Source organism: Suncus etruscus, chromosome 17 (assembly GCF_024139225.1).
Source record: "Suncus etruscus isolate mSunEtr1 chromosome 17, mSunEtr1.pri.cur, whole genome shotgun sequence".
In the NCBI taxonomy this organism is placed as follows: Eukaryota; Metazoa; Chordata; class Mammalia; order Eulipotyphla; family Soricidae; genus Suncus; species Suncus etruscus.
Genome location: NC_064864.1, coordinates 37755263 through 37768036, shown reverse-complemented (window position 1 = coordinate 37768036; position 12774 = coordinate 37755263). Strand labels below are relative to the sequence as shown.

The window sequence follows — 12774 nt, the reverse complement described above, 5'->3', positions numbered from 1 at the left end:
ATAGCAGATTATATATCTCTTTTGAGAAGAGAGTAAGTCTATGGAGCTGGCCATGAAAGATATCTTAAGTATATTCCTTACTATTAATTATGGTATAAAAGCTGCATTTGTTTCCTCAGCCAATCAGCATGTGGTACACATCAGCACAGATGGAGCACCATTAAGGGCTGGTGTTTAGAGAGAAGAAATAGACAGTGGAACCAAGTGAAACCCTCATAAGGAAATGAAAAGTCTAGGCCTCAGGTGAAGAATGAGTCTGGGGCCCTCAATAAAAACCTTGTTAAGAAGGATGGTGCTTTGGTCATATGATAAATGGCAGGGACAGGAAAGAAGGGACAGATGCTTTGTAAATGTTTGTGGAAGAGGAGGCAGAACATTCTGGTCAAGTGGGCTGAAGCAACTGCCAAAGAGGGTCATGGACCAGCCTGGGCCACGGTATACATAGGCAGGAATTGCACTAAAACACACCAAGCTTACCTGGCTGACAGGTCCCTGTTGCTAGGCTGTAACAATCCTCTCAAAAAAAGAGCCTGATATTTCACAGTGACCAGAAACTCACACTGTTTGAAGAATATTTAGAATGTTTGCCACCAAAGATAAGGAGCTAATAATAGCTACTGATGCTGGGGAGATGAACTGTGTGTGTGTGCCAGGTGTTGATCCACTTACCAAAAAAAGCACAAGCCCCTGGCAGTCCTGGAAGGTGAATTCTGTTAACATACCCATTTTTCAGATAAGGAAAGTGAGGTATGGGGACCTGGGGCAACACACTTATGTGACAGAGAAGACTCAAACTCAGAAGGTTGGACTTCATAGTCTACACTGCTAATTAAAATTTTTCCAACTTTTTTCCTTCCCCCCCTATCCAGTACTTTTTAATATAATTATCATGCAACTCTTCTTGAGTGAAATTTAGGGGGTATTTGGTCACTGAGACTGCCAGACATCCACCTACAGCCCTTATGAACAAAAGGACTGTTGTTTCTGTTCAGGGAAATGAATATCCGACTATGGATATCAAAATCTTGAACTCTAAGAGGCCAATGAAACTTAAGGGGATCCAGGATGTGGTCTGGGCTAGCTGGTTCTCTTGGGCATGGATTAGATATGTCTCTCATTTCAAACCCCTTAGAGTCCATATGGTAGGGGAGAGCAGAACATAGAGCTAGAAAGCCCACGTTCTGGAGAGCACACCCAGGGGACTTCCAGGTATAGGTGACCTCTCCAAGGACAGGGGGCATCTCCTTCTCTCTGACATCCTTCTCACTCTCATGCTGGCCTCTTTTGGGCACTGTGACTTGTGCTGGTTTTCCCGAGGCACCCCATATTCCCTCCTAGCCCGACAATAGAAACCAGTCACTCTGAAGAGAACCAGGCTCTCAATGTTTCAAGGCTGAACCCCAACCAAGGATTTCCACTTTCCTGCTGTGGGCCAACCAGGGTCCTTTTCCTCTTTCTTTCCCCTCCCCCAATCTCTCCCCTACACACACACACACACACACACACACACACACACACACACACACACACACACACTGGACAGCCTCACTCATCTGCTGGACACCAGACGAGCTAGCAGGAGTCCCCCACACCAACCCCTCCCCAGGCAAGGCTCCCTGGGGTGGGCAGCAGTGTAGTAGCAACCCCAGATCTGCACCTGTGATCCAGGAGCCCAATGGGCTCCTGACAATATCCTCAAAATTGTCCAATGAACCCTTTTCAGATAGTGAACCTTACCCAGTAATTGTAAAGGCAGTGCAGGTATGCTGCCCAGAATAAATTTTTAGGGACAATTCCTGCATGCTGCAAAACAATTTGGACACCATGGACCCTCTGAAGTCACACCATGGAGGTAAGACACACACACACACACACACACACACACACACACACACACACACACACACACGCGTGCGCTACTCTGAGCGCCTCTGCTAGCAGATTAAAAAAAAAAAACCTGGGGCTGAGATGAGAGCGGGAAGAACCGACTCAAGTAATGAAGCTCACCACAAAAGTGGTGAGTGCATTTAGAGAAATAACTACTCTACTACTCTGAGAACTCTCATAACAATGTCAGTGAGGGAAGTAGAAAGCCTGTCTAGAATACAGGCGGGGAGGGGGGGGAGGGAGATGGGGGCATTGGTGATGGGAAGGTTGCACTGGTGAAGGGGGGGGGGTGTTCTTTTTATGACTGAAACCCAACTACGATCATGTTTAGAATCACGGTGTTTAAATAAAGATATTATTTAAAAATATTAAACAACCTGGGGCTACCGAAGGTGAAGTTCAAAGTTTGCTAGAGCTTTGTTAGGACTGTAGGACCTACAATAATTTCACTGTCCTTTCTGGCCTTTGTAAGCAAAATCTCAGCTCCTTTCTGAGTGTTTGAGAGATCACGCAATTCTGGATAAAGCCTCACTCTCTTATCTGTAAAGTGTGTGTGTGTGTGTGTGTGTGTGTGTGTGTGTGTGTGTGTGTGTGTGTGTGTGAGAGAGAGAGAGAGAGACAGACAGACAGACAGACAGACAGACAGACAGACAGACAGACAGACAGGAAGAGGGTGATAATAAGATTAGCTGCACTTAGAGAGAATAAGAATTGAAGATAACGAGAGATTAGACATTCTCTACCCCTGACTTTCCATCTAAGTGTCTCCCAGTTATGTCAGCCACCTGGCTCTAGTCACTGCTCTTTCCAGGTATTGGGGTTGGGAGAGAGGAGAAGGACTCGACGTAAGTAACATTATTTTCCTCTTATTATTTTGTCTTAAGTCGAGGGATCGAAGTGGCAGGGTGGTGTGGGAACTGAAGAGCGCGCTGGGCATCAAGTTTGGGCAACCAAGGTGCTCGGTGAATTTTGGAATCATCCTCCTTAATCCAGCGTTCACGTCGGGGGGGGGGGGTTCTCAGAACACGCGCCCCTTTCCATCCCCCAAACCTCTCAGAACCAGAACCATCACCCTTAATCGGGGTCTCACAACCCGCGCCCTTTCACCCCCCAGAACACCCCAGAACGTACCTGGTCGGCTCCGGGGAGCCGCTGCTGCACCACATGGAAGAAGACGCAGAGCGGCAGCGCGGCCACCGCCGAGTAGCCCCAGATGAGCGCGAGCAGCGCGGTGCGCACCCGCCGGCCGGTCCCCCGCGCGCCCCGCTGCAGGCGCACGATGCACACCATGCGCTCCAAGCTGACGGCCGCCAGCGTGAGGATGGTGACGCTGCCGCTCAGGCTCATCACGTAGAAGAGCAGGTGGCAGGCCACCGGCCCCAGCAGCCAGGCCTCGGTCCAGCGCACCACCAGCACGGGCGGGATGGCGCTGGCGAAGAGCAGGTCGGCGCAGAAGAGGTTGAGCACCAGGCAGGCCGTGGTGCCCCGGCGCCGTCGGCGCGCCACCAGCACCAGGGCGCACAGGTTGCCCAGCACGGACACCGCGAAGATGAGCGCCAGCACCACCGTCTCCAGGGCGCTCAGCGCCAGCCGGTGGTCGCCCTTGACGTCGGAGAAGAAGGGGAAGCGGGTGCGGTTGTCGTCCCGCTCCGGGCTGTGCGGGGACCCGGGGCCCGCTGCCTGCTGTGCGCTCTCAAGGAACATGCCCAGCGCCCCGGAGGCCCGCGGCCCTCTGCGAGCGCACCCGGCGGGGAGTTGACTGAGATCCAAGGCGGAGAAAGAGGGAGGGAAGCGCTTGCGACATCTCCCCTGTGACCCCCTGTCGGTCGCCGCCAGAGCAGCCCCGGCTCTTGGGCTCCGTCTGGGCTCTGGGCTCTTGGCGCGGTGAGCTGAGTCCAGGGCGCGCGGGAACGAGGAAGTAAGTGCTTGGCGACAGCAGCTGGAAATACCCAGGCTAGGCGGGAGGGGAGGCGGGAACCAAGGAAGAAGCTCAACCCACCCCCCTCCCTTGGCAGGTAAACCCCACCTAGAGAATCAACCACTGCCCTACTTCCCAGGATTTGCAGGCAAGACTTGCTAGTATTTCAATAGTACCCAGTCTGTAAAAAAGGAAAAAAAAAAAAAAAAAAGCCTTTGGGTCCTACCGGTGTAGCTAAAATTGATTTAGGTGTATCAAACTTGCACGTTGAAGATCATCTTGGTCTGTTCTATATTATAAAGAAGTTCCCGGGTCAGAATTCGAAAGCATCTTGACATGGACACAGAAATTTGGGGATGAGTATCTGAACACTGTTAAATAACATTCTACTTGGAGTGGATTATTTCATCTCTCTCTGTGACCGGTATTCTTTCATTTTTTTCTATTTAATCTATCCAATGAGAATACTGCCTCATTGGATGAGCTCATAAAAACACTAATAAACTAGTCACACAGTAATAATTCATGAAGGCATCAGATTGTTATTACTGCAATTATGCCACATATGTTTTGCATTCTCAGCAACAATATACATTTTTAACCCAATGGCAGATTAGTGTGATAAAGAAGTTGGATAGTCTCATGTGAAATAAAACAAGTCAAACAAAGGGCAAAGAGGGGGCCAGAGCGGTAGCACAAGCGGTAAGCTATCTACTTTGCTCTAACTAGCCTAGGATGGGCTGCGGTTCGATCACTCAGCATCCCATGTGGTCCCCCAAGCTAGGAGCTATCCCTGAGCGTCAACGGGTGTGGCCCAAAAACAGAAAGGAAGGAAGGAAGGAAGGAAGGAAGGAAGGAAGGAAGGAAGGAAGGAAGGAAGGAAGGAAGGAAGGAAGGAAGGAAGGAAGGAAGGAAGGAAGGAAGGAAGGAAGGAGGGAGGAAGGAAGGAAGGAAGGAAAGAAGGAAGAGAGGAAGGAAGGAAGGAAGGAAAGAAGGAAGAGAGGAAGAAAGAAAGAAAGAAAGAAAGAAAGAAAGAAAGAAAGAAAGAAAGAAAGAAAGAAAGAAAGAAAGAAAGAAAGAAAGAAAGAAAGAAAGAAAGAAAGAAAGAAAAGAAAGAAAGAAAGAAAGAAAGAAAGAAAGAAAGAAAGAAAGAAAGAAAGAAAGAAAGAAAGGGAGGAGGAAGGAATGAAGAAAGAAAGAGGGAGGAGGAAGGAAGGAAGGAAGGGCTGAAGGAAGGAAGAAAAAGAGAAAAACTAAGCAAAACAATAGACATAGACAATATCTAGTGAAAACAAATATACTCAGAGAACAGAATTGAACTTACCAAAAGTGGTTGGAGGAGTGAAAGAGAAGGGTCTTAGGATTGTGATAGAAGGTATTGGGTTTAATTTGGTAATATTGCACCCCTAAAACACAATTATATACATGCTTGTAAACAAAGCTTTTCAAAATACATTGTTAGAGTAAAAGACGTTTGCACTCTTCTCTTTATTGCAGAACTATTCATAATAGCCACAATATAGAATTAATCATGTTCCTAAGAACAGATGAGAGAATAAAGAAATTGATATATATACACACATATAGTGAATATATGATATTAAAAGTTTAATGAAATAATGGGTTTGCTGCAACATGGATGGAACTAGTTACTAGTTACTACCTCTAGACACTATGCTAGGTGAAGACAGAGAGAAAGAGGTACAAATACAAATTGACATCTCTCTTTTTTTTTAAATTGGCATTTCTTATAAGTGGAATATAAAGAAAATAAGAAAGTAAGAAAATAGCAATTGGCAATAACCATTGATCTTGAAATTTGGTGTGAGAAGGGAAGCAAAAGATTTTCGACATTGGCTAAGAAATATTGATACTCTGATGTTGGTATGGTGTGTTGTATGCCTAAAACTTTATTATTATTATGGTTATATTATTTTTGGGTTTGGATCACATCCAAGTGATGCTCAAGAATCTCTCCTGGTGATGCTGAAGGGATTATATGGGATGCCACCGGTTAAACCCTGATCAGCAGTGCTCAAAACAAATGGCCTACCTGCTATACTATTGAACAAGACCCTGAAACACATTAAAAATGAGCAAAAAAATGTTTTTTTAAAAAAATTATTGAAACATCAGCAGATATGGACTTACAAAGTTGTTCATGATTAAGTTTTAGTTGTGCAATGTTCAAGCACCCATCCCTTTATCAATGTCGACTTCCTCCCACCAATGTCCCCAATTTTCCTCATGTCTCCTAGCCTGCCCTTACCAAAAACTAAATTTTAAAATAATAATTACTAAATAAAAGTTTTCATGTCAAAAATAGTGGGATTCCCCTGAAAACTCTCAAATAGTTTTACTGTTTAGAATTCCAAAGCTTTAGGATGTGGATTGCCTCAGGTACTCACCTTGTGATAGGGTGGCCAATCCAGTCTCTAGGTGAGGAAAGTGAGACTTGTCTGGTGTCCATTGGTCAGCAATGACAGCCAGGCCCACTTTTTTCCCCACAATGCACTGCTAGCTCTCTGGTATGCAGAGTGAGGTGGTCAGAGGAGACCAGGGAGCCATGGCTTAGACCCAGTGACAACTCCCTTGACCTGTCATCCTCCCCTTACCCACACTTTTCTCCATCTTTTTTTGCCACAGTTGCCCATTTCGTTGTAAATCTCCATTTGGGTTTGATTTTGGTTTTCACTTTTGTGTTTGGGGGCTTGAGGGTCACATCGAGTGGTACTCAGAATTTCTCCAGTTTGAAACTCCCAGCAGTACTTAGAAGAGCATACAAAAGGGGGATGGAAGCCAGGCCTACTGCACACTGGATTCAGCTCTTTGTTCTTTCCCCCCAGCCATTATCTCTGGGGCTTCATTAAGAGCTCAGATGCTAAAAGGTAGGGAGGTACTTCATGCTGCTCATTGTCATAGGGACAGATGGATTATATGACCTCTGACCTGAGAACATGCCAGAGGGAGATCAGATGCCTGATCAGGGTCAGGGTATATTCATTCTTGGAAGAGGGAAAGGAGAGCTGTACATTGGATGTGAGAAAGAAAATTAAAGATGAGGCAAAGAGAATGTATGCATGTTGATCCATTATCAGCAGTGGCTGTGTCTGCGGATCTGAAGAGACTCCAGTACCAACCAGAACCTTTTATTATTTGATGTCTTAACCCACAGACTCTCTGCAAAAGCAACCAATGAGAAAAAGACAAAATTTGTGTTCTATCCTAAAAAACACACAGGGCTTCCTTGTTTGTGCACCCAGTGAGCTTCATGAGACTGAGAATTGGGGATAACCACCATCATTTCTTGAGTCTCATTCTTGTGACTTTTTCAAGTTCTACTTCATTTGATCCCACTAACCTCTGAAAAACCACCATTGAAAAGACCAAATGCTATATATAGGTTTCCTACAGAAGTGGGGGATTGCATAAAGAGCTAAGGCATAAGGCCCTCAAGCTCTTTTCTCCTTAGGAGCAGCAAAGTTCCCTTGAGTGCTCCCGAGGTACTTATGGGCACCACAGTTGAACATATGGGCTTGGAAAAATTAAAATTCTGGTTGTACACTCACCTTGCAACCTGAGCAGCTCGTGATAGTTTCAGTGCTTAGATCTTTCCTTACAGAATGATTCTAAGAATAGTCCAAACTTCAGCTCTGTAGGGTTTGAGGTACTTAGATGGAACACTTCTGCAGAGATCTCTTATCAGGACAGTAGCCAGAGGATAGATTTATACATCAGGCCCTGTGCTGAGGCTGGAAATGGACTCAACGGTTGATCAACTGTACCCATTCACAGAGTCAATCTCAGGTTATTGGGATCAAATTTAAACCCTCTTCTGGGCCCACATTGCCTTTCTTTGGAGACTGTGTCATACAGGTGCTGCTTTCAGCCCCATGTCTGTTTATTCCTTGAGTTTGTCTCAGTATTATCACTGTGAAGCTTGAATCTACACCAAGTTCACAGTCCTTGCTCTTAACTGGGAAATATTTTGTTGTTGTTCAGGGGCCACATCTAGTGGTAGTCAGGATACCATATGCAGTGCTGGGATTCAAACCAGGGTCTTAACTATAGCCTCCAGTACCTTAACCTTTGAGCTAGCTATTGGAATCCAGGAGAAGATTTTGATTGTCACAGCTGAAAGACTGTTATGGATATCTAGAGGATAAGGCAGATGTTAGAGCTGCTCCCGGCCTTACAATTCTTAGGACAGCCTTGCCCCACAGAACTCCAGCTCCCACTCCCATAGTGCTGGGGAAAGCTGCCTGGCTGGCTATGCCCTCTCCCTTCCAACCAGACATTACCTCTTTCTGCCCCTCCACTGTGGAGTGACCCCTCAATGCAGATGCCATATATTTCATTTTTCCTTGTAGGGGGTTCACTTTAACCACATCTCTTGGTGAAGCTCAGTTTAGTGCTTAGTCCTAGGATAGTAGGACTGTGAACCCCCTTGGTCTATAAGACTGGATGTCTGTCAACAGGGTAGACTGGCCTGGGGCATTCTTCCTGGGAGGGGAGCATATAGGGAGTACTGACTAAGCTGTCACTAAGTTGTATTGATTGTTCAGGGTCATTAATTGCTATTATTATCATGCTCTTTCACTTCTTCCATTCTTAGATAAAATGGAGCTATAGATCCTCCAAGTGTAAATAACTAGAATATCATCTCTGAGATCCTGGGGAGGCCACCCTAAGGGATGACTATTATTTTCTATTTGTCATCAAACAAGAAGAGAGGACACCCCCTCTTCCCTTATATCCCCACCCCATTCTCATCTGGTTCTCTTGTCTTCTGGAAAAATTAGCCACAGTTTCATAAAACTGTGTGCTGGCCTGTTTTCTCTCTGACCATGACAAGACCTTATCACTGGTTTACCTATCACCTAGCTACCTACTTTTTAATCTACTAAATGCCTATACATCACCTACCCATGACTCAATGATCACCTATCTACCCAACCAACTGTTTGCTGTCACCTCTGTTCTCTCTGGCATCGTCATTATGGTTTGTCTGCAATATCTTCAATCTTTGTTTATTGGATTTGAGACATGGCTCCCTTGTAGAATGTCTCTCTGGAAAAATTAGCTCCTATTCTGGAACAGAATGCAAAAGATACTGATCCTTGTATAAAGAGTCTATGTCCCTATTAGTGCCCAAGGCCCAACTGTGAGCTTTCACAGTGGAATATCCACCTCAGCCAATCATTAGGGTGAAGGGGACTACTTCATGTTCTGAGTAAGTCTCCTCCTTCTTGGATGAGGCTCAAGACTTCCCAAGCAGACCAAGAGTCAAGTAGGGTCCTAGCACTGGGAAAAGGATGTGTGTGTGTGTGTGAGAGAGTCAGGCAGGGCAGGCGAACCTTGGGAAGGATGGGTGCTTAGTGCACCAGCATTGCCCTTATATCCTAGCAACCAAAAGAAATCTGAGAAGAAATTGGAAAATGTCAAAACTAAGCTTTCTCATAAATCACTCACAACCTTGAGGCCCATGGCAGGTCTAGGACGGGCTACAGCTCACTCAGGTGTACTTTATAAAAATTAGAAAAAAGCACTTGCTAAGATCAGGCAGTTAGGAAAGGTTAAGAAAGGTGGTAATGCAGGCAATGTGATATAGGCAAGGTGCTGATATAAGCTCTGCAAGGTCCCTGGCATCATGGCCACTGGAAGTCCTCTGGGTGCAACTCCATCACCTCTTACACTGGACCACCAGCACAGCAGGAACCCAGAGTGTGTCCACTGTGCCAGCCACTTGCCAGCAGAGTTTTCACCAGTTTTTTGTTGTGGTGCTCATGCCTGAGGAAATGAAGAAAAGAAGGGACTGCACAGTGAGGCAGTCCTGAATTGGACAAGGGAGGAGCACTGATGCCTTAACTTAGTTTCCCAGGAAAGTGCAGAATGGAGAGCCTTAAGGAGGTTCTGTTTCCATGAGGGAAGCTCAGGAACCAATAATCCAAGGAAAAGTCAACCTCCTCTAAGAGGCAACTTTGAGGGAGAAGGAACAATAAGAATTAAGCAAATTAGCAAGGTGCATGGGGAGAAGAATAAAGAAGAGTAGGAGGAGGAAGAGAAAAATAAAAATGAGAAAGAGAAGTAGAAAGAGAAGGAGGAGGAAGAAGGAGATGAAGAGGAGAAAAAGATGAAGGAGGAGGAAGAAAGAAAGAAAGAAAGAAAGAAAGAAGAAGAAAAGAAGAAGAAAAGAAGAAGAAGAAGAAGAAGAAGAAGAAGAAGAAGAAGAAGAAGAAGAAGAAGAAGAAGAAGAAGAAGAAGAAGAAGAAGAAGAAAGTTAAGTGGGGTTACAACACCCAATTATCAAGTGGTTCTTATTTTAATGACAACTAGATTACCTCCAAGATGGGACTTAAAGGGGCTGGAGAGATAGTACAGTAGGTAAGGCTCTTTGCACACTGCCAGCCCTGGTTCAATACTCAATACTGCATCTGTCCCCTTGAGAAAGAGTGATTCCAGAATCACCAAGAGTGATTCCAGAGCAGAGTCAAGAGTATTCCTTGAACATCTCCAAGAGTACCCACCAAAAACAAACAAAAAATACAGGGGCTCAACTCATAAGACGCTTAGTGATAATTTTATTTTATTTTCTTAAGGAGATATACAACCAATTGATGCCATTTTGACTTCAAATACACAATCTTAAGCCAAGAAGGATACTACTATAGAAATTGCTCATTTCTAATAAACTGGCAGCTTTCTCCTGGCGGTTAGGGGCCACTCTGACTGGCCTGGTAAGGGCAGCGGTCCATCAGCACACATGGGCAGGCACGTACTACACGAAGGCATCAGCTCTGCCCAAAATCTGTGAAGACAGGCAGGGAATGACGCAAGCATGAGCACCAAAGCACCTTCAGCAATCCAAGTTTGACTTCGCAGAGAGTCTTCAAGTTCCCAGGAGACCATTGCCCAAGGTCTTGCAGGGTGTTGCAGGCTTCGTCTTGCATAAAAAAAAAATTTTTTTTGGCTTCATTAATTCCGTGTTTTTTATGACAAAGCAAAAAGATTTGGAAAACACAAGAAATAACTTTGAGAAAAGAAATGTAACTGTACCTCTAGCCTGTCCTGCAGAGATGACCTGGTGGGTTTTTATTGTATGGCTGTGCTGTGGTTAGGGTCATGCATCTGAGTCTGGCTGTAGGCATGGTTTACACAGTGGGGGTCAAGGTGCACAGTCTGTTTTGTAATATGCTTTAAGTGCCTTCCTGGCACATTAATTTTCCCTCTGTCCTTCAGTTCTCCCAGATGCACATGACTGCCTCATGATAGTTACCCCATATCTTACTGCCCAGGTCTTGGCTTCAGGTGGAGTCACACCTAAAACCACACACAGTCTCTTATTTTTAAAAATAAGATTTGATTTATTAGGTTTTTTTTTGGGGGGGGTTGGGCCATACCCAGTGATGTTTAAGGGTTACTCCTGGCTATGTGCTCAGAAATCGCTCCTGGCTTGGGGGGACCATATGGGACGCCAGGGGATCGAATCTTGATCTGTCCTAGGCCTGCACAGGCAAGGCAGATGCCTTACCGCTTGCGCCAGTGGTCCAACCCCTATTAGGGATATTTTCATCAATCTTGAAATCAAGAAAATTACAGGAAAATGAAACAAAAAATTGCTTTTCTGGACCACTTCATAGCTTTCTCTTTCATGTTAGTTAGTATATATCTTTGTTCTTTATGAATTTATTATTGTGAAATCATATTAATATGATTATAACTTACTTATTAATATAACTTACGATGAGATTTCACAGTGGTGCATTATTATACTACCATATCATTTGTATTACTGTATGATACACACATGCATTCTTATTTTTGTTTAGGGCTAGGATGTACATTGGGTGATTATAACCTATTTAATCTTAAGTTTCTTTTTTAAAAAGAATATCTTTATTTAAGCACCATTACTACAAGCAAAATTGTAGTTGGGTTCAGTCATAAAAGAACACCCCCCCTTCATCAGTGCAACGTTCCCACCACCAATGCCCCCCATGTCCCCACTCTCTCATGCCCTGTATTCGAGACAGGCACTCTACTTCTTTCACTTATTAACATTGCCATGATAGTTGTTAGTGTAGTTATTTCTTTAACTGCATTCACCACTCTTTGTGGTGAGCTTTATATGTGAGCTCTTCCTTCAAGCCCTCATCTCTATTGTCTCTGGGCATTATTACAAAAATGTCTCTTATTTTTTTTAAAAACCCGTAAATGAGCGAGACTATTCTGTGTGTATCTCTCTATTTCTCTGACTTATTTCACTCATCATGAGAGTTTCCATGTCCATTCATGTATGGAAAAATTTCATGACTTCATCTCTCCTGACACTGCATAATATTCCATTGTGTATATGTACCGCAGTTTCTTTAGCCATTCATCTGTTGAAGAGCATCTTGGTTGTTTCCAGATTCTGGCTATTGTAAATAGAACTGCAATGTATATAGCTGTGAGGAAAGAATTTTTGAATTGTGTTTTTGTGTTGTTAGGGTATATCAGTAGGAGCACACAGTCTTTTGCCAGGGCGTATGGAGGCCAATTTCTACTGGTCTAAAGTGAATTGAAAAGCACATATCATGAGATTCAATCTTCATCTACTTTGAAGTGCCAAATTTTGAGATTCAATCTTCATCTACTTTGAAGTGCCAAATTTTGTTCTGTCTACTTTTTTCATTAAAAAAAGATTTTTCTTGAACCACAGAGATAGCTCAATGTGTTAAATGTAAGTTTAGCATGTAGGAAGTTTATAAGTGACACTTGAACAAGAGAACTGGGAGTAGCCTCCAGAACAGCTATGTTCTGATATGTTCTCTTCACAAAACTTACTTTTCTTTAAAGACATCATGTTTGTGGCAATAATTTTCAAACACAAACAGGCCAATATAATAAAAGTTCACTGATATAATAAAAAATATCACTTTCCAATATTTATAATAAATAATAATAATAATAATAAGTATTCTATCCTG

The 12774-nt window shown here is 44.1% G+C and overlaps 1 protein-coding gene across 1 annotated transcript in view; it reads right to left on the bottom strand.

Annotated features, from left to right (window-relative positions):
- Positions 1-10714, bottom strand: part of FFAR4 (free fatty acid receptor 4) — a 25973-nt gene extending 15259 nt beyond the window's left edge. Inside the window, exons 1-3 of the mRNA XM_049790397.1 lie at positions 10536-10714; positions 9500-9595; positions 3019-3841 (exon numbers count right to left, since the gene is read on the bottom strand). Coding sequence (XP_049646354.1) covers positions 3019-3841; positions 9500-9595; positions 10536-10714 — 1098 coding nt within the window. The remainder of the gene's footprint in view (positions 1-3018; positions 3842-9499; positions 9596-10535) is intronic.
- Between the last annotated feature and the right edge of the window lie 2060 nt (positions 10715-12774).